The sequence below is a fragment of the Tyto alba genome, unplaced genomic scaffold (genome assembly GCF_018691265.1).
Source record: "Tyto alba isolate M040663 unplaced genomic scaffold, T.alba_DEE_v4.0 Super-Scaffold_7, whole genome shotgun sequence".
Taxonomy (NCBI): domain Eukaryota; kingdom Metazoa; phylum Chordata; class Aves; order Strigiformes; family Tytonidae; genus Tyto; species Tyto alba.
Window position 1 is genome coordinate 41,297,309 of NW_024881328.1, and position 20,335 is coordinate 41,317,643.

The 20,335-nt window shown below is 43.8% G+C and overlaps 1 protein-coding gene across 1 annotated transcript in view; it reads left to right on the plus strand.

The window, feature by feature from the left end:
- Positions 1 to 20,335, plus strand: part of IQCA1 (IQ motif containing with AAA domain 1) — a 112,289-nt gene that overhangs the window by 79,724 nt on the left and 12,230 nt on the right. The window contains exons 13-16 of the mRNA XM_033001308.2: positions 2,192 to 2,274; positions 5,108 to 5,215; positions 8,654 to 8,853; positions 19,449 to 19,532. Of these exons, the coding sequence (XP_032857199.1) occupies positions 2,192 to 2,274; positions 5,108 to 5,215; positions 8,654 to 8,853; positions 19,449 to 19,532 (475 nt within the window). The remainder of the gene's footprint in view (positions 1 to 2,191; positions 2,275 to 5,107; positions 5,216 to 8,653; positions 8,854 to 19,448; positions 19,533 to 20,335) is intronic.

Here is a 20,335-nt window from a genome sequence, read left to right on the forward strand (position 1 = left end):
TCCCAGCTGAGGCCTGATAAGGGAGGCTGCAGACAGGACCCTGTACTCTATAAATCACCCTTTACATCTGAGGTATAATGTACATGCCATAAATCAATCTTATTTATCAATAAGACTTCTGGCAGACCTGGCAATTTCTTGTGCACCTTTGCTCTTTGAAGCACCTTTATTTTATTTGGAGGATTTGAGAGGATTTCTTCTTTTGACGTTACATTTTCAGTGGGCTCGTGATGCATTCGTGATGATAATCTGGCCATTTTTCACCTGTACACATAACAGACTCCTACGCAGAGATATCACCGCTGGGACCTGCTGACCCAGCAGCAGTGCAGGGCAGGAGCAGACCCAGCTCCCAAGAGAGCAGGGCTGGAGAACAGCATGGAGACAGACACACTCAATCACTGCAGGAGAAAGCACATGGGATTCACCCCTCAAATCCATTTGTACAAGACATGCACAACAAGACCTGGACTAGATCATTTGGGTGCTAGCACTACACAACCAGTCAATGATCTCTTTGTGTGCCTTGAAATTAAAAAAAACCAAACAAACAAACAAAAAAAACCACAAAAAACAAACTCTTCAAGCAAATATTTAAAATAAATGTGTCATGAATTATAACAGAGCATGACCTCTCTTACAAGAGCAGCGCCAAAGTCTAACAAGCATGCATATATTCTGTGCTTTTAAAATTATTCTTCTACATACCTGCTTCTTTATATATGAACTTAGTACAACATACAGCCATTTAAGAACACAAGCCTTTTAGTAGCTGGCTTTTAAATCAGAGTTTAATGTGGCATTTTGTCTCCAAGCTTTGCTCTTCCCTGCTGAGCAGGGAAGGAGGAAGCATTTCAAAAATAACCAAGAGAAGCTCAGGTTCATCTCTGTTTTGGCATGGTGGAGGGGGCACAGGGGGCTTTAGTCAACAAAGACTGGTCACATCACACTGACTCGGAGGGGACTCGGGGCATGCATCATTAAGCTTGCACAGTAAAAGTAATAAGACAGGAAAAGTAGAAGTCATGCTCCCAGAACTGTCAGGTTAGTCCCATCCTACCTTCCGGTTGTTTTATGATGCATATTCAACATGAAAATCACCGAGAATGAAAGCAAGAGTCAGAGTGGCAAAATCAACATTGTTGAAGGTGCGTTAAATTTTGCATTTGCTTATTATTACTCCTATGTTAATTGTGCCACTAACACAGCATAAACGTAAAGCTTCCCAGCTGAAATGGAACAAGGCCACAGACCTCAAATTATATATGTAGTTTTATTAGCCAGCTGAGAGTTGCTATAAAATATTTTTATTGTAGACATTCCAGAACGTCCCAATTAAGATAGGTGGCAAAGACAAAAAATGCTCAGGTATTGAAGGAAGAGGATGTGAAAAGTGCACAAACAGTGAAAGACCTACAAAGGTTCAAATCAGTATTGTTTATACTAGCAACACAACGAGAATTTCCAACTGGCTTATTCATTTTATGTAATCCTTGAGGCATTGAAATTAATAGATAGAACTCTGAGAGTGTGGAGAACATCCATGCCAATAGAAAACCAGATACAAGTGTAAGCGTATTAAATCCTCAGTTCCTGGGAGATAAGCAAACTTTCCACTGGAGCAGTTATGCCCGTTTCTACTGGATGCTTTCCCCAACGTCCTCCTTTGGCCAGCATGACCCTAATGCTGCAGAAGATGGACCAATGGTTGCTCTGATCGAGTCATTCCCACTATGTTCCTGATGAGATGAGGCTGTCTACTGCAAACAGAATAAATTCCAAGAAGAATTAATGAATTACTAACTAATTGGAGAGCTAAGTGAATAGGTACAGTAGTGTTAGGATTGCTATTATTGTATAATTTAAAAATAATTTCCCAGTAATTGATATTAATGAATGAGTCTATTACACAAGTCATAACTGATCTTGCATCACCTGGAAACGGGTAATGGAATCTGTGAGAGGGAGCTGTGCGGTGTGTGAGGTAATAAAAGAGATTCCTTGCCATAACGCAGGAAACGGTATTTATTGATTTCATATTGATGGCACTAATCACCTCTACCTCTGAGCTGCAAAATACATTTATAAAGCTAAGGAAACATAAATAACTTTTCAGCTAGTTCAGTTATTGAAGAACTGAGCTTTTACTTACAGTGCCCTACAATTTCTGAGTGATGTCTCTTGTCCGTAGGACCATCGATTCTCTGTACAAGGAGCTAGTGGAAGAAGGATTACTAATAAAAGCCAAGACCGTGAATCTCTCCGATTATGTTGGTAAAGTACACATTTTACAGCTAATACGGTGTTTAATCTGACCAAACTGCCAGCCATTCAGTGTTCACTGACCCCTATTTCCAGTCAAGAGTTAGTTCAAGAGTAATTATAATTTCAGGACTTTCAAACTTGAATATCTAAAGCCACGTACGCAAATCAAGTCTGCTTCTGCAGGGTGCTTAGTACCTTTCACTTCTGCTACTGAAACCAGGACCTGTCTGTAAAGCTGGTGCTTCGCTCCAGGCGCTAACACCTGGAAAGCTTGAATGGTTTTGGATGTCACAAGCTTGGTGGAACCAGGACATCCTTTAAGGTCCACTGGACAGGCATCGGCAAAACAGCGCAAGTCTATCAGACTAGGGGTCATAATTCATCCAGAATATTTCCCAGAGAACAGCAAAAGTCATACCTTAAGCATTTGTTCATTCAGCAGAGAAGACTCACCCCCTTCCCTCCACCTCCCTGACTGCCCATGAACTTTGAGCAGTGCTTTGAGGCATATCTGGCCCTAGATTTGAGTAAGATGTGTCTCTGCCTAGTTCTGCATTTCACAGTCCTCCTGCCCAGTCTCCGTTACCTGCAGCTGCAGTCAGACATGCTTGCCTATTCTTTACACAGAGCAAAAATAAAAAAAAAAAAAAAGCCACTTGCAGGCTGCACAGGGGTCTGACACCATCTCCAAAAGCATTTGGTGACATACAGTAAAATCAGCAACCTTAGCAGCAAAACCCCCCAAGGTTTAGTTGTTTCCAAGGCCACCGTTATTTGAATTTGCAGACATCCAGAAGCCACAATGCCACTGGCATTTTATATCTGAGCCAGAAAAGCTAGATTGTTGTACTTCACCTCTAAATGCCATGTTTACATAAACTCTTAGGAGCAACAATTATTGCCTTCAGAGTCTTTGCCCACTCTTTTGAAGGCTGAATTAACAAGTATTCAATCCACTTTACGCTCATTAAAGATCATGAAGTAAGTTAATGGAAGATTTTCATTATTCCTTCATTCACCCAACCAATACCATCAAGGTCACTTTTGTCCAAACATTCCCTACCACAGACCTTTTTGAAGCACATCTTAGCCAGTGGATAATAATTAACAGCTGGTAACATCAGACTTTGAAACAGGCTGAGATGGCTTTGGGCCCTCTTCCCTTGACACTGAGCTTTGAAGCCTTGGCTCCTCTGCAGCGCAGAGCAACACGAGGGTTGCTCCAAGTGACGGCAGCAATGCTCACTTCCCAGCAGCAGAAGATACTGGGCATAGAAGCACAGAGCCCAGCAACACCCACCCGGCTGCCTACGCCGGTGTCCTGGCCCAGATGCTGGCCCAGGCAGACCGGGCAGCAAGGAGGTGGCTCAGACTGTCCAAGCCAGCTCTTCCCCACTCAAAACTCAGTCATGCTTCTGAGCTGCCAGAACAAGATACAGAAGGTATTTAAAGTTGGCCTAGGATCCGAACCTAGCTGCTTTTTTATTATTTTTGTTTGTTTGTTTTAAATCAAAAAAAACCCTCCCTTCAAGGGTCCAAGGACCTGCAGTGAAAGCCTGCAGAAAAATAAGTCCTCATCTGCTCAGCTCTTACAGGGCTGAAGTCTAAGGAAGGTCACTTACTCCCAGTTCCTTAGGAAAGGACAAAGAGTGGAATTGTGCTACACAGCAAGTAAAGGCACTGAAAATGTCCCCCCTCTATGACAAACTGACATCACTGAACTAATTTTCTTGGTGACCTTATCTAAATTAGTCAGAGAATATCCACTGTGATTTATGTTCAGTTGCAATTAAACCCTTTGATGCCTTCTAATTAAATCTGTGAAGATTAATTCCTATCCAGTTCTTTTGATTTCTCCTTAAATAAAAGATAAAACCTGAAATGAATTTTATTCTTCAGAGGGGATGGGGCAGTTTCACCGGGGCTTGTCTGCCTTTTTTTGCCCCCAAATTACAACTCCACTTCCTCTCTTAACCATCGCTAATTTACCTCTGCTCCAGAGAGCTCTAGTGATCTCCTTTTTTACCTCCAGTAAAACATAATATACTATTATTTTTCAATAATATTCACCATAATGACATGCAATTTGTGCTAAAAATAATCATTGATTACATCGTCACAACTACTTTTCCTGCTTGTGGCCCATCCTTCTGGCTCTTTGTTCTCTAACGTGTCTTGTATATGGACTTTGACAGAGCAAGCAATGTGATTATGGCTCTGAGAGCTGAGACAAGATTAGATCATTTCGGTTCATGTCAGGGATTTTTAGTTTTCTTGGCTTGTTTTGTGGAGGTTTTTTTGAACCAAAAATGTGAACTGCAAAAAGCAAAGAGCCCCACCAAATTAGGCAACACTCTTAAATGTCTAACATAGCGAGAAGCCACGATGCGATGCAGCCAGGGGAAAGCTTGTTAAAATACATTTCCCCCTTCTTGAAATCCTTTTGATAGAGCATGGTTCACTGGAATTCTAGCCTTGCAAAATCCCAAATCTAGAAATCCTTTGCCAGCAGTGTGATTTATGGTGCTACTAATGATTCTTCTCCACAAAGTTTCTTTAAAAGGTTACTGAAGACCGACTGCTCTGCTGAACGCCTTCCAGAGTCTGGAAGGGAAAGTCCACCGTGTGTTTAACTTCATTTTCATTTGCAGTTCACCTTTCAGATTTCTCAGGGCCACATTCCACAACAATATTGCCCTGTTTGAGTCCTTGTCCCTTGACAGTACTGGGTTTGCTGAGAGCACGTTATATTGGTATTCTGTGGTAGTTTTTCATTACTTGAGTTATGCATTTTATAACAATGCACTGTCACATTTATTAAGCCCATGCTTCCTCCCTACAGGCGAGTACAGCTATCTGGGGACCATACTTCGTCAGGCAGATATAGAACCAATGCCCTCTCTTGCAGATGTCAGGCAGCTAATAGCGCTGTATGGAATACTGCCATTAGGTAAGAGCACAGCAAAAATTACTAGAGGGCAGAATACAATGGCTTTGCTTCCTGTCAGTAACATGCATTTTTACTGGCTTTGACAGGGCTTGATTAATCGTAATCTAAAGCATTTTGCAGTATAATTGTTTTTCAATTAAGCCTTCTGAGTGAAGACCATATCATTTTAATAGTGCATAAAGGAGCTTGCACATGCTATTGTCAAGTATTGCGTTTCCATACCGTCTCTGTTTGCATGTTAACAGTTTGCGAATGGCAGCACATAAAAGGAAATCACTTGGGAAAGATAATAGCTAAAACAAGCTCCAGTGATCAAAATTAATCAAGTTAAGGGAAGGGCTAAGGTTGCAATTTACCTTTTACAAGCTGGCTAATGTTACTCAGCACTAAACAATGCAATCGTTTAAGGAATTAGTCTGAATACATTTTTACATCAGAGAGAACACTTTTAAATGCCCTTGCAGTTTTAATGCCAGACTTAGCCAATACCTAACAAGACTTTGCTGGGTCATGTTGTTTGCTTTTAATGTAAAATCTATCCCATATTTTACTTGGGAATGGCATTAAGCCAAACTCCAGTGATTGCAAGAAGTGCTTGTCTCAAGGGCCTCTACTCATACTTTGCTTGCATCCTTTTCCTTTCCTGGTTGGATTTCAGGGAGATTTTAACTAGGCATATCCTCCCCCAGGCTGTGTCATTGTCTGCTAATCCCCTTTATAGGGCAAAATAGCTGATGTCTCCCTGCCTCCCATTCTGGCAAATGGAGCAAAGCTGACACAGGGCTTCTGCTTTTCCCTCCCCCTTCCCACACACCTTCCAGAAAGACTGGTGCTCGGGCTATTCTCTACACACACACCCTGTGCCTCTCCTGGGGCATTTCCTGGCTGCCCTTGTGCCCAAAGCAGGCTCAACATGCACTATTGCACCAGGCTCTCTACAGCACAAGTCTGCTTCATTCAGGTTTCAGGTAGAGAAGAGTACTTCTGCTGCCCTACAACTCAACCTGAAGAGTCAGGTTAACAAACCATTGCTAGCAGCACCCCTGCCTTCAACCTAGATGGGGCTCTTCCCATCTAAAACACGGTCAGCTGGTTTTGGGCAAACCCTCGGGGGGTTGGCTGCAGGTTTGACCACAATCCTCTGAGAGCTCAGCCTTATCCCTGTCTGCACTGATTGCAACGTGGTATTTCACATACCAGATAACTCCTCCAAAGTTATGTTTTAACACCATCTAATCTAGTTAAGTCAAGCCCCAAGACACCCCCAAGGCAAGGTGAAAGAGAACCCATACATTTTTTTTTCATTTCTACAATTGGTTAAAAATCTAGGGAGAGGAGACCCTAGTTAAACAAACAGAATGTATTTGCAATAGCAGTTTGAAAAATGCCTTTGATAAAAAAAAAAAAAAAAAAAAGATATTACGTGAGCCAAAAAAAAGGCACAGGAATGGTTTCACCTTTTAGGTGATATGTTTTGGATGACATTTTACTTAATTGGCCTCAGAAACAGTTAATCATTATATAATAGTGTATGCATAGAAGTGAAAGTTTTTCTCAAAATAGTCAAGCGATGGCAAGCAAAGCTCCAGCTTAAATGGCACCGAGAAAATTATAAGCAGCTGAAAGGAGAAATAATAGTAGAAGATATACTTCATCTTTAACCACAGAGGAGTCTGCTGCTCCCCTCATAATAAATCTATGTGTAATAGTAATAGATTGGTATGGAATGACCAAATATTAATAAAACCTGGGTGGCTGACAACTTCACTACATCCTGCACAGTGCTGAAATAATGGCATTCATCTTAGCACTCAGTCCATTGTCATTTATTTGGGCCATTAAACCATTAGGACACACATAGGGAGCCCAGTTGGATTTGTTTTTAAACACCATTCTTACCCAGCTGTCCCCCTTAAACTGGAGAACTTTTCCAGGCTAAGCCATGGGCTCTCTCCTCAGCCCATCACTTTGGGGACTGGTTTCCCCCATGAGTCCCATAGTCAGATAAACAACACTCATCTCAAAGACCTTCAGAAGTAGTGGATGCTCACCTTGATGTTCAAATCTGACTTTGTAACCACCACCTCTACTGACACAGGATGTTTTTAGGCATCGAGGCAGTGATGTTACTGGACTAACAGCGGGTATAGATAAGGCATTTGTCATTTCCTGCTACTTCCATCTCTGGAGGTTCAGCTGTGACAGTGACAGAGCTGCCAGGAAGACAAGTTCTATCACCATCAGCCGCCTAAATCTCCCTCTGTAGTTCTGTTTTCACAACGCAGGCATTTCTACTAGACTTTCCCAGGTGATGGAGTGTATTTCTTACAGCCCAGGATGAATTTACCTGGAGCAGCCAGAGAGACAGACTTAGAAATGCTGAGCAGTCATTGCTGGTGGCAGAGCAAGCGAAGCATAGCAACGCTGGCATTTGCATTTGCTCACCCAAATAAAATGAAGGGAACAGAAAAGGATCCTCCTTCTAGCAGATATATTGTACCTGCTCTGCAACACGCAGCTGCCATGTTCCAGACTGGGGACATTAGCTCTGCTGCAAACAAGGGAACACTGCACTCAGCAAGCATATGTAGAGGGGAAAACTACAGTAGAGGATTTTGAAGCAGAGCTAGCCTAAAGTGACAAACAGAGCCTCCAATAATCACCGAATAGCAATTCTTAGGAGGAAATTTTTAGAAGAAATTTAAGAGGAAAAATTACTCAAAAAAAGGGAGGTATATGCAGAAGTTAAAGGAGAGAAAATAAAACACACAGTAATATCTGGGTTCAAAATTACTGTCAAATGCAGCTCCAAATGCTAGTCCCATTAGTTTGTTTCTCTAAAGATGGGCAAGCTGGACATTGTCATTTCAGACAGCAGGAGCAAGGAATTCTGCTAGTCTTATGTGCAACATGGGTCTATGTCATTGTCCAGCTGCAGAAAGTGAAGACTTACTCTGACAACAAATGCAAATCTTAAAGCCACAGGTACATCTTTAACCCTGCCTCTGTTTGAGAGCTCAGGGAACTGTCATGTAACTGGAGGCAAGTGTCCCTGTGCAGAGCACCAGGCGTGCCTGTACACATAGCCACCAACAGCAGCTCCATTTCAGTGCTCCTGAAATCTTGTGTCCATCCTCAAAAATTTACCAGCGAATTACCATTCTTATAGCTCACGTAGATTTAGAGCTCAAGTTTGCCCATCAGAAGGTACAAATAAGGGTGGCTGAGTCTTGCTACGAACAGGGATGTTAACTCAAACGTGCTACGGCCACAGCTCTGGTTACACAGAATTGAACTCGAAAGCACTCGTGCCATATTAAAGAAACAATGAATTCACATTATAAATTGTTTATAGTGAAGAAAAAAGGGAGAAACATTCCATTACCTTTATGGCAGACTGCAATGAAAGCAGTAATAGTGCCATATGACTTCTTACAGGTTCCCAAACCGTGCATGAGAAAGCTCCTTTGGTGAAAGCCTTGTTACTAGCTGGACCTGCTGGTGTTGGAAAGAAAATGTTGGTCCATGCCATCTGCACAGAAACAGGAGCCAACCTCTTCAACCTATCTGCTTCCAACATTGCTGGGAAATATCCAGGCAAGAACGGCCTGCAAATGATGCTTCACATGGTTCTCAAGGTACTGTGTTTTGTGTACTTCTCTACCAAGTTGGTTCAGTTCATCACATCTTTTGTGGAACAAACAGGGAATTGAATGGTAGTTCCTCCATACCAAAGAGCATACACACCAGTCATACGAGGGCAAAGCTGCCCAAGGACCAAAGGACTGCCAACCAAATTTGAAATTCCCTCCCTGCTTTCTAGTTTTCAAAACCGCTTGTTGACAGCCAGCGTGTGCACCACTGTAGAGGATTTAATGCCCCTTGAGGAGTCACTCGTAGTAGCCATATTTTTCACATTAACAATTGTGCAAGCTTTGTGTTACCTTGAATATGGAAAGCTGCATAAACAGAGAAAATTCTGTTCTCTGTTTATATGCACATCAGCCAGGAATGCTTGCCATGTGGCATTTAATCAAATACTAGACTGGGGGTGGTCAAAAATTTCCTCTCTGGGACAGTTGCTGTAAAACAGCTCTCCCCTATACTGCTCTCTGCTTACCTATCAGCAAGCTTTTCAAAAGAGAGAATCCTAGTTCAGGATTACATTAACAGAAATGTATGAGAAGTCTGGAAATGAAAGTAGGCATATGAACTGTGAAGAACATATCCCAAATCCTCTTCAGAAAAAAAAGACACTATCCTGGCAGGATTTCTTCCATATTGTAAGTCCTCAGTGTTTTTGCTAAGGAAGGAAGCTGGTAAACATTTCCAGACAAAATACTCTTAGAAAGATAAAAACACAGCACATACACTAGAAAAAGCCAAATACAATATTTTCCCAGTGCCAGAGGCCTACTAAAAGACTGAATTCAAATTGGCTTTCCCTGGGATTTATCAGATGTGGTTTATTAAATCCAGTATTATAGCAGGCTTTGTGACAGGTGCCTCCATGCCCAGAAAAGACAAGTTTCACAGTTAAAAGCAAAGCAATCCCCAAGGACCCCATTTCTGTCTGGTCAGAGCAGCGCCTAAGGAAAAGCGACCGTGCTGTGATCCTGCACCTTCGATGCCATAACACAAATGCTGGATCTAGCACTCCCTGACACAAACTAGTGCCATTAGACTGAGTTGCCCTTCTCCTCCCTCCACTCTGCACATTTCACCCTTCTCCACTTAATTTCTCTGCCCTCATCAATAGCAAAGCACATGTCTGGCTGCAGGAACAGCGCACACACTGTCTTTTCCATTGTTTAGCCCCTGCTAAAGCACAAGGCCTTTAAACACAGGAGAAGGGCAGGCAGCCTTTCTACTTGTACAGAAGGTTCCTGCTGAAAGTATTAAGGTTTTTGCATACATGCATATATATAATATATACAATAACTGGAACATACACAAAACATATGTCAGTCAGGTAAGATCACCAGGAGGCCTGCATGGATGAGCAAGGAACTCCTGGACAAGCTGAAACGTAAAAAGGAAGTCTACAGAGGGTGGAAGCAAGGACAGATAGCCCAGGAGGAATTCAGAGAAACTGTCTGGGTAGCCAGGGGTCAGGTCAGGAAAGCTAATACCCTCATAGAATTAAATATGACCAGGAATGTCAAGGGCAACAAGAAAAGCCTTTACAGGTATGTCAGCAATAAAAAGAAGACTAGGCAAAATGCGGGCCCTCTCTGGAAGGAAAAGGAAAGATTTGGTCACCTGGAAAAAGGTGGAAAAGACCAAAGTACTCAAGAACTTTTCTGCTTCAGGCTTCACCAGCAAGGGCTCCAGCCACACTGCTCAAGATGCAGAAGGTAAAGACAGGGACTGGGAGAAGGAAGAACCGTGCACTGTAGGAAAAGATCAGGTTTGAGACCATCTAAGGAACCTGAAGACACACAAGTCCATGGGACCTGATGAGATGCATCCACAGGTCCTGAGGGAACTGGCAGATGAGGTGTCTAAGCTACTGTCCAACATATTGGAGAAGATGTCACAGTCCAGTGAAGTTCCCACTGACTAGAACAGGGGTAATAACCCCCATTTTTAAAAAGGGAAGTAGAAAGGACCCGGGGAACTACAGGTCGGTCAATCTCACCTCTGTGTCTGGCAAGGCATGGAGTGGATCCTCCTGGAAACTGTGCTAGGGCATATGAAAAATAAGGAAGTGATTGGTGACAGCCAACACTGCTTCACTAAGGGCAAATTATGTCTGACAAATTTAGTGGCCTTCTAGGATGGGGTTATGGCACTGGTATATAAGGGAAGAGCAACAGATGTCATCTACCTGGACTTGTGCAAAGCTTTTGACATTGTCCCACATGACATACTTGTCTCTAAATAGATGTGGCTTTGACAGATGGACAAGGAATTGGCTGGATGGTTGCACTCAAAGAGTTGCAGTCAACAGCTCAATGTCTAAATGGAGAGCAATGACAAGTGGTGTTCCTCAGGGGTCAGGGTTGGACCCAGCCCTGTTCAACATCTTTGATGGTGACATGGACAGTGGGATCGAGGGCACCCTCAGAAAGTTGACCAACAACAAGCTGTGTGATGTGGTCAACGTGCTGGAGGGCAGGGATGGCATCCAGAGGGACCTGGGCAGGCTGGAGAGGGGGGCCCGGGCAAACCTCATGGGGTTCAACAAGGCCAAGGGCAAGGTCCTGCCCGTGGGCCGGGGCAATCCCCAGCACAAACCCAGGCTGGGCCCTCGAGGAGTGGCTGGAGAGCAGCCCCAAGGAGAGGGACTGGGGGGGCTGGGGGGGGGAAAACTGCCCGTGAGGCAGCGCCGTGCGCTCGCAGCCCAGAACCCACCCGTGCCCTGGGCTGCAGCCAGAGCAGGGGGGGCAGCAGGGCCAGGGGGGGGATTCTCCCCCTCTGCTCTGCTCTGGGGAGACCCCCCTGCAGTGCTGGGGCCAGCTCGGGGGCCCCCAACAGCAGAAGGACCCGGAGCTGCTCGAGCGGGGCCAGAGGAGGCCACGGAGATGCTGGGGGGGCTGGAGCAGCTCCCCTGGGGGGCCGGGCTGAGAGAGTTGGGGGGGTTCAGCCTGGAGAAGAGAAGGGTCTGGGGGGACCTTTGAGTGGCCTCCCAGGGCTTAAAGGGGGGACAGGGGAGGTGGGGGGTGACTCTGGATCAGGGGGTGGGGGTAGGACAAGGGGTGATGGTTTTAAACTGGCAGAGGGCAGACTTAGCTTAGAACTAAGGCAGAAATTCTCCCCAGTGCGGGGGGTGAGGCGCTGGCCCAGGGTGCCCAGAGCAGCTGTGGGTGCCCCCTCCCTGGAAGGGTTCAAGGCCAGGTTGGACGGGGCTGGGAGCACCCTGGGCTGGGGGAAGGGGGCCCTGCCCGGGGCAGGGGGGTGGGACTAGATGGTCTTTAAGGCCCCTTCCAACCCAAATCACTCTGTGATTCTATGATATCTGTTCATATTAGATATGTAAGTATATATACATGATGTATGTATATGTACACAAATCTAGATACAGGTATTTAAAAACCCTTACATTTTTCCACATTATTTAAGAACAAATGGAAACATCATCCAACACCTCCCCCAAAATTATGGTGATCAGTCCAAGCTTAATTCTCTACTGTAGCCCTTGCAAAAGCAGCAATGGTACTTTGGTGAACCTCCCTGAGTTACCAGGATAGAAGTTGCTTGCAGTCAATCACATGGAATAAGGGTTGTCCAGGTACTTGCTTATTAAAAGGTGACTTGTTCCAACTGCAAGAGCAGTACTACTTCAAACTCTGCTGCTTTAACAACAGAGCAAAAAGCACAGCCCACAGTATCTCTTTCCAAGGAATACATCATCTGCATGCTCATTTCTGTGCAAACTCATATTAACATAACACCGGCCTGTCTTAGCACCATTCAAATCAGCTATGCTCAATTTCCACCCCTAATTCCTTTGGTTGTTTCACCTTTCCTTGCCACCTTCTTCCCCCATGGCTGAGTCATCGATTTGTCTGCTGATGATTTCAGCTCAGATTCTGTAGGTTCTCAAAGCCAGGCTGGAAGCAATCCTCCACCCATGCAGGCTCTCGCCTCTGCAGTTAATCAAGTGTGTCTCCATTTCTGTCTCTGGGATCTCTCAAGTCCCTGACACAGCCATCCACTCCATTAGTCCTGCCATCAGTTGCTGCTTCTTTACAGCATCCAGTATCACAGTCCTGCACCTGGGATGGAGTAACTCTCATGCAACAGCACAAAGAGGTCCAGGCTGTAGCCCAACAACTAGTCAGCAACTTTGCAGGAAGGGACTGGGGGCTCCTAAGGACAGCAAGTTGAACAGGAGTCAACAGCATGTCCATGCAGCAGAGTCAGCCAAACACTGGCCTAGATCAGCAAGAGTATAGCCAACCTCTTCAAGCAATTAACTATTCCCCATTATTTGGCACTTTTGAGACCACAGCTGGACACCTTGTCCAGTACTGCACTACCCTGTTACAAGACAGGCACTGACAAGCAAAGCACGTCCAGTGGAGAGCCATGGAGATAAGGGGGATGGAGTGCATGAGGTAACTTGAAAAAAATCCAGTTGTTTCAGCCTAGAAGGCTGGAGTGAGAGGGAAAATCTGTCTGCTGTTTCAGGGGCTTCATGTGATAATGCAGAGGACAGAGCCAGACTTCTCCCGGAGACGCACAGCAATAGAACAAGAGGCAATGGACACAAGTTACAAGGGAAGTCGTTTATGTTAGGGGAAAAGTTTCACAAGGAATCAAAGTATAAGGAATCTTTTATATCCCGATCTGCAGGAATCTACTGTTACCTAAGCTGAAGCAAACACAAGGAAAACAAATTCCTTAACAAAAGGAAGGCGAACACTAGTATTTGCCCTCAAAAAAGTTTATTTTTCACCTTGGTAAAAAAGTCTGCTGTAAAGATATTTGGATTATTGTGAGACTACAATATACCGCGGCACATATAGCAGACAAGCCATGAAAGCGACTGGTATCTTGCAGCTAACAAAGAGTATTTAATATTCACAGCTCTCAGTCTACTATCTGACATACCACAGTACACCTTGTTAAAGCACCTTGTGTGCAGATGATCAGTGAAAGATTCACCATGTCTCTCTAATCAGACACTTCTGGTCACGATCTTTTGCAAAGAGCAACTGTGACTGGTGTCAAGCGAGCTTTCCAGAATTGCCTTTATACAGGGTTAGTCAAGCAGAATGCAGACCTTCCACTTGTAGGTGAATGACAGGAAACATGACACTTCTTTTTTTTGTTATCTTACAATCCATGTAACTGTCGTTAAACACCAAGATTTAGTAAGTAAGAATTAATGGTGCTGTGTGATAAAGGTGAAGTAACCTTGCACTTTCGATTACCTATCACATCTGCAAATGGAGTTTCTGTAATGAAAGGAAATTCTGGAGAGCATAAAATGACCATTAGGAAACTTTCCGTCCATAACGGAGTGTTGGCTGCTGGCAGTTGTTTCGTGGGAGACACCCTAAACAAGTGAACAGCCTTGGAAAAAATGAAACTTTAATTTGTTTCAGATGCAAGAGCCAAATTCTTTTTCCCCCCCCTCCCTGATTTCAGGGAGGAGACTTGCAAGAGACATACCAGCCCTGATCCAAACGAAAGGCTTGTGTGTTACTCAAAGCAGGCATTTCAAATGTCATACGGAGGAAATGACTTCTCATACCAGGACAGGAAAACACCAACATTTCAATCGGCCTATTCAAAGGAAACGTAAGGAAGATTAATATGGAATAGGAAAACTTGAGAGAAGCTGCAAACACCAAGCCCAAGCACTTGTGTTCTCTGTAAAGACACAGCAAAGCCTGCAAGGTCAGCTCTGCTTCGGAGTGAAAAGAGAGGATCTGTCTCTAATATAGAAGCACTATAACCCCATAACAAAGCTCATCCTTCAAGCGTGAACCAGACCATGCTGGAATATTTCAATTAAGCCACGTTTCCCATGTGCTGAGCCAACCTGAAATCAGTGGGGCTCTCTGCCAGCTTGTACCAGCTGATGGCTCAGCTCTCCCGTGTTCCCATCGAGGCACAAAACACTGCTGCACTGCACCAGCTTCTATAAAAGATGCAAAGAAGGATAGCGAAGAACGCATAGAAGCAAAAACAAATCCAGAAAGGATCCGGGGGAGAAGGTAGAATGTGTGACTCTGCAACACAGAAGGGTAAAAATGCGGGTAGTTTATAAGGCTTAACTCCAAGGCAATAAAAGTGACAAGCACTGGCCTTCCATTAGCAACCATAAGGCAGCCATCAGGTTAATCACTACCAGAGTGAGACAACCCCACTCGGGTCCTTTACCGGGGCCGCAGCAGCACACAGAAAGCACATTGTACAAAAAGCCACACATGGGAAAATGTTATTAGTGCAACACTGACCAGGCTAAAAGGTTGGGAAAGAGGTGGCCAGGAGGAAATACCAGCGGCGAAGCCGTGTATGTGTATCAACAGCTCAGTGTGGGCTGTGCAGCCGTCTCTACTGAACAAGGAGTTCTACAGAGCTGCAAGCTGCAGAAATATTTCAACACCATCACTGTTAGGGGACTCTCTTACCAGGCTATTCGGTTGTGCTATTTAGCAAGTCAGAGGTGACTAGAGAAGTGTTATAGCAAAAAAAAAAATAAATACATTGGAGTTTATTTAAGATTAAATTATATAATCCCAGCATTGAGAGGCAACATAGTTTTGAAGTCTGTCATTAATTTTTTTTCACTGAATCAGGTCCTTTTATTCATAAGCACTGCCGTATTGTCACTTCGGGTATATCGTTTTTCTGGCAGTCTGAAGAACCAGGCATGGTTTACCCTAGTACATCGGCAGAAGTCTCTGCGTATTTAGCACTTCTGTGCCACACAAGATTCTTCCATTAGACTTGAAATTTAGGAGCAGTACAGTCAGCCTTTCTTCCAGACATCCCAGAGCAATTTGTTTCTCTTGGTGCAGTTCAGCCTGCTAGAAGCCTAGACCCTTCAAGTGTTAAATACCACCAGTGCTCAAATATACAGTGTTATTTCTGTGACAAAACAGCTTTATACTGTGTTACTCTAACGTCAAAAAAAAATAAATGTGTCCTGTTGGAAGGCAGTATTTATAGTTATTTTGTGTCTAACAAACAGACTACAGTGGCATCATCCCTGTAGCACTGGAATATTTTCCCGGTGAGGCTCCCACAGATAAGGTCTAATCACAGGTTTCAGCATCTTGCTGCTTTGGCTGCTTTGAAGCATTTCTGTGAATATAAACTACATAATATTGAACAGTTTTCAGCAACAACTTGAGCTTCCAGAAAATTTTAGTCTTGGGCCTTTTAAAAAATTCCAAAGCCTTCGAGTCTGGAGGAGCTGTGCGCACATGTGTCCAGCAAGAATCAAGTTTCTGTATTTTCAAGTGCAGTAATTTAACTGTTAAGCTTTTCAAGCTTGAGAGCCAGAGTTTAACCCAAGGCCTTCAAAAATGCTGTTTGATCGTTGGTGAATGTTGACAGACAGCAGGACGAGAAGGCTTTTTTCGGAATGATTTTCCTGAAGAGCAAATCAAGCCTCCGTGACAGATCAGAGCGCGATTTGCAGCGCAGGTGGCTGCTGGCTCGGTGCGGTATTAGAAGGGTTAAGGAGCCATCTGCTGGCAGCTCCAACAAATTGTTGAATGCAGCAAAGCTAATAAAATTTCAATTACAAATTAATTATGTACAGTGCATTTAATTATCCATGGATTCAAACTGTCCATGGATAATTCAAATGAAGCACTTTCACGGGGGATATACAGTCTGCTACATATCTGCCAACCATTTAAATTAGATGCCGATGGATTCTGGGTGTCTGGTCTGTCTTCAGAGAAAGGAACGGCTGGGCCCAAAAACAGCGTGTTGAATTTTGCCGTATTAATGTGTCGAGACACCAGAAAAATGTATGCAGGCCACTTCATACATTTAGGTCATTGCCTCAGAAGAGAAAGCACAGGAAAGCACCTCTTTAAGATCCAGAGCTGAGGTTATTCATTGTATTTCCACTTACTCAGTGGGGAAGTAAAAGGAACAACAAGAGGACAGGTGTGACAGTAAGCGTTCTTTAAGAGTTAAAATGAAAATATAGTCTGATATAAAACTTAAGGCTCCATTTTAGAGGGCTGCTAACCACAGAAGTCATCTCTGAGCCAAATGGGGAAGATCTGCACCTCCCTGAGTGCCGTGGCCCCGCGGAAAGGACAACGTGATTCCCTTTGAAGTACACGAGCAGAGTTCAACCATTGCCAACAGCTTTTATAGCCTCTGTAACCACCCCCCCACCCCCCCTTACTCAGCCCATCGCATCACACTGCAGCATCAGACACCCAGGTGTGGAGAATGTGTTGCAGAACAGCTACGCAGCTTCCCAGGGTTCATACAGCTGCATCACCTCAAAGCAAAAATACCAGGAGACCACCACTCTACAAACAAGCGCACAGCACCTCTTTGGTCATAAACACGAGTGAAGCAAGGAAGAAGCACCACAACAACATCAGGTCCCGCAGTGACAGCCTGTAAACTTGAGCAGACAGCATGCCACCAGCCCAATCTCCACTCGGGGGAAAGGCAGGCTTGCAGGGGAACAGTCTCACACTGCCTCATCTGACATCCTCCCCACGCATGTACAGAGCAGGAGCAAAAAGTGGTTGTTATCTTACATTTCTGAAGGTAAAAGTCACCGTTAGAAACATCAGAAGGCCCCAGCTAATAATCCATTCATTAGTGGTGCTGAGTTTGGTGACGGTCTCTGAGTCAGAGTTTCCACACGTCACAGTAGATTTCATAGTGGGTGCATGAAATGCAAATGCAGCTCTTTAAGAAGCTGTAGATTTCTTTCAGCGACTTAAACTACACCTGTATCTTTCTTTCCAAGTCTTAATTTTACAAAAAGTACCACTTATCCCATCTCTGCTATATAACCATGCTACCACATTACTCTTCCACCACTTGTCTCCGAGCCCGTTTACAGACATCCAGGAGCTAACTGAATTCACCTGCAAAGGCAAGTCAGGAGGACTGACTTGCATTTTCTTCAGGTGTCTGAGCCTTTGACTAGCAGGATACTCAGCAGAATATCCCCAAGTCTAAGGCTATTGCACAGCTCAGTTCCATGAAAGCCACAGGCTTACCCTCTCAAATGTACCTTGCAGTGTCTGCAGGCTTAAGAATACGCCGAACGTACCTCTGCAAACAGATAAATAGGAGAGATAAAAAAGCATCTGGCCTTAAAATGGCAGATATTATTGCTGTACAATTTTGATCTGTCATTCCAGCTCATATACTCAATTCACTGCTGGACTGAGAAGTTACTCCTTAAGTTGTACATACAGATAAACATTCACATAACTACCTGGGTCCACACATCAGTTTCTGCAGGATTTTCATGTTATCTTTCATTATATGATTTTTTTATTTCTTAAATCCTCATTAGTAATGCTAAGCATTTGAGTTCCTGCCTTCCAACAAAGGAAAAAGTTCAGTTTTCCCTGATGAAACTGTTCTGAGCTTGGAGGTAGCACTTGACATATTCTAGGACTGACAAGTTACCACAAATAAAGTGTCACATGCTGGAGACGGCATTGTTTCCACTTCACCCCATCAGCAGCACAGCAGAGCAAACAAGTTTAACAGCCCTCACCTACTATTCTTTTCCCCTATCTTCAATCCATTTTTACTGTACAGGCACACACACTTAGTGCTTTTGAAATGCATCCATAAAAAATGAACTGCAGTGCTTTGAAGAAAGATGTTCATGACTTAATTTTTCCTGCACTGGCTGTCAATCAGACATTGAGCTTATGATGTATACAACCTATCGATTTTGTAAGCTCCCTTCCTGGAAGCAGCAGTTTCAACTGAGGAGGGAAAAAAAAGCAGGACAGAAGAATGCCATCTCTCTCGTTACCCATTGACTCCAAGCCATCACTTTTGTTGCTGAGCAAACTAGCACGGCTCTGAGAGCCACTGGAAAGTGATTAAAATTTGGCAGCAGAATGTCTAAACCACTGGCGTTTCTATAGCAATAGGGAGAGTGCAAGATGTGAAAAAGCCTGTAGCATTGCTGCCATCCTGCTGTGAACCAGGGGTATAGTGCCTCTGACTCCGGAGCCAGAAAGCCCATTTGTATAGACAACCCCCGCTCCAAATTTAACAGGTTCCATTTTAATTCTTAGGCTAACTGCAAATTAAATGTTACTTTGTAAGCCAGAAGATTGCATGTCAGCCTATTCTGCTTAAATATTAGTACCCTTCCTTCTCGTGCAATAGCCATGTCTTGCCTGTCTCCCCATCTGTATTGCCTTTGGAAAACCAGGGAGGGATCCTGTGGGCAAGGGCAGCCACTCTAAAGCTGCTGGTGGTCTATCATTTGCCATTGAACTCCAGGTCCAGGCTTCCTTTTGCATGACTACAGCTGAATTTGGGTTGAGAAATGAAGAATGAGCATAGCAGTCAAAATGATCCAATTTGGACTGGGTTCTTAATGTTAGATTCCTAACTAAAAACAGTCAGATTTTCCAAGGCTGCTGAGCAGAGCCAGTGCTATCCATGAGTGCTGAATGTTTCTGGACAAAGATAAACCAGGCTAATTTTAACTGCTGAAATATGGATTCAAAGGCATAATTATAGGCACCCAGGTATGAAATCGTAGCCATTTTGATCAACTTCTTGCCTTCTCTCCCCCATTTTCTCTTAGGTGGCTAAGCAATTGCAGCCTTCAGTCGTGTGGATTGGAGAGACAGAAAAAATATTTTCTAAAGCAGTGCCGAAGGCTGAAGAGGTGAGTTGCTCCTTTTTTATTTCAGTACAGATAATTTCTCCTGTTTCATTACAGCTGACACAAAGGAACAAGTGTATTTCTTAGCTTAGCACATACCAGTATGGCCAGACCTGCCAAAGCTTGCTTGATAATAGCTTGTCTCACTAACGTTTTTTTTTTTTCTTTTAAGAGAGTCTTGTGACTTCTTAAGAGCCCCCAAGAGGTCACATTTTTCTCCTACACCTATACTTGCTTTATTTAAAAATAGTCCAGTCACTGCTCATCAGTGCACTGAAAAGTAGAAGAGAATAATGGAGAATTTCAAAGTACGAGGCAAGAAACTAAAAGTTAAGATGAGCTTAAATTGTTCAGCTCTATTAATTTGAGAGATTGGATGGAGCCAAAGTGAACAATAAAGTAACGAGGATAGATTTCCACTGTGAAAACAAAAAGCCTATGTTAAATAGTTATGTTTACAGATTGTTTTCTTGGGTTCCCAGGAGTCCCATTGCCATTGCTTCTATTCCTTCCTCTCTTGTGTAGCTTCCCCACTAGAAAGAAAATTAAAACACTGCCCAATAGGCACAGCAACTCAACCACCGCAGCGGAGCACAATTCACCCGAAATCCTGATTAGATTCACGCTGCTTGCAAAATATTTCACATGTAGAGCTCCATGTGAAAGATTCAAGCTTTTTTCTTGAGGCAAGTCCTGTACATTTAGTCTGTGGGATGGACACAAGTTTGTATTTTAGAAGACTGATGAAGCATCACCTCAGACGAAGCTGTTATTTCTGTGAGGGCCGTATGAGCCGATGGGTGTGC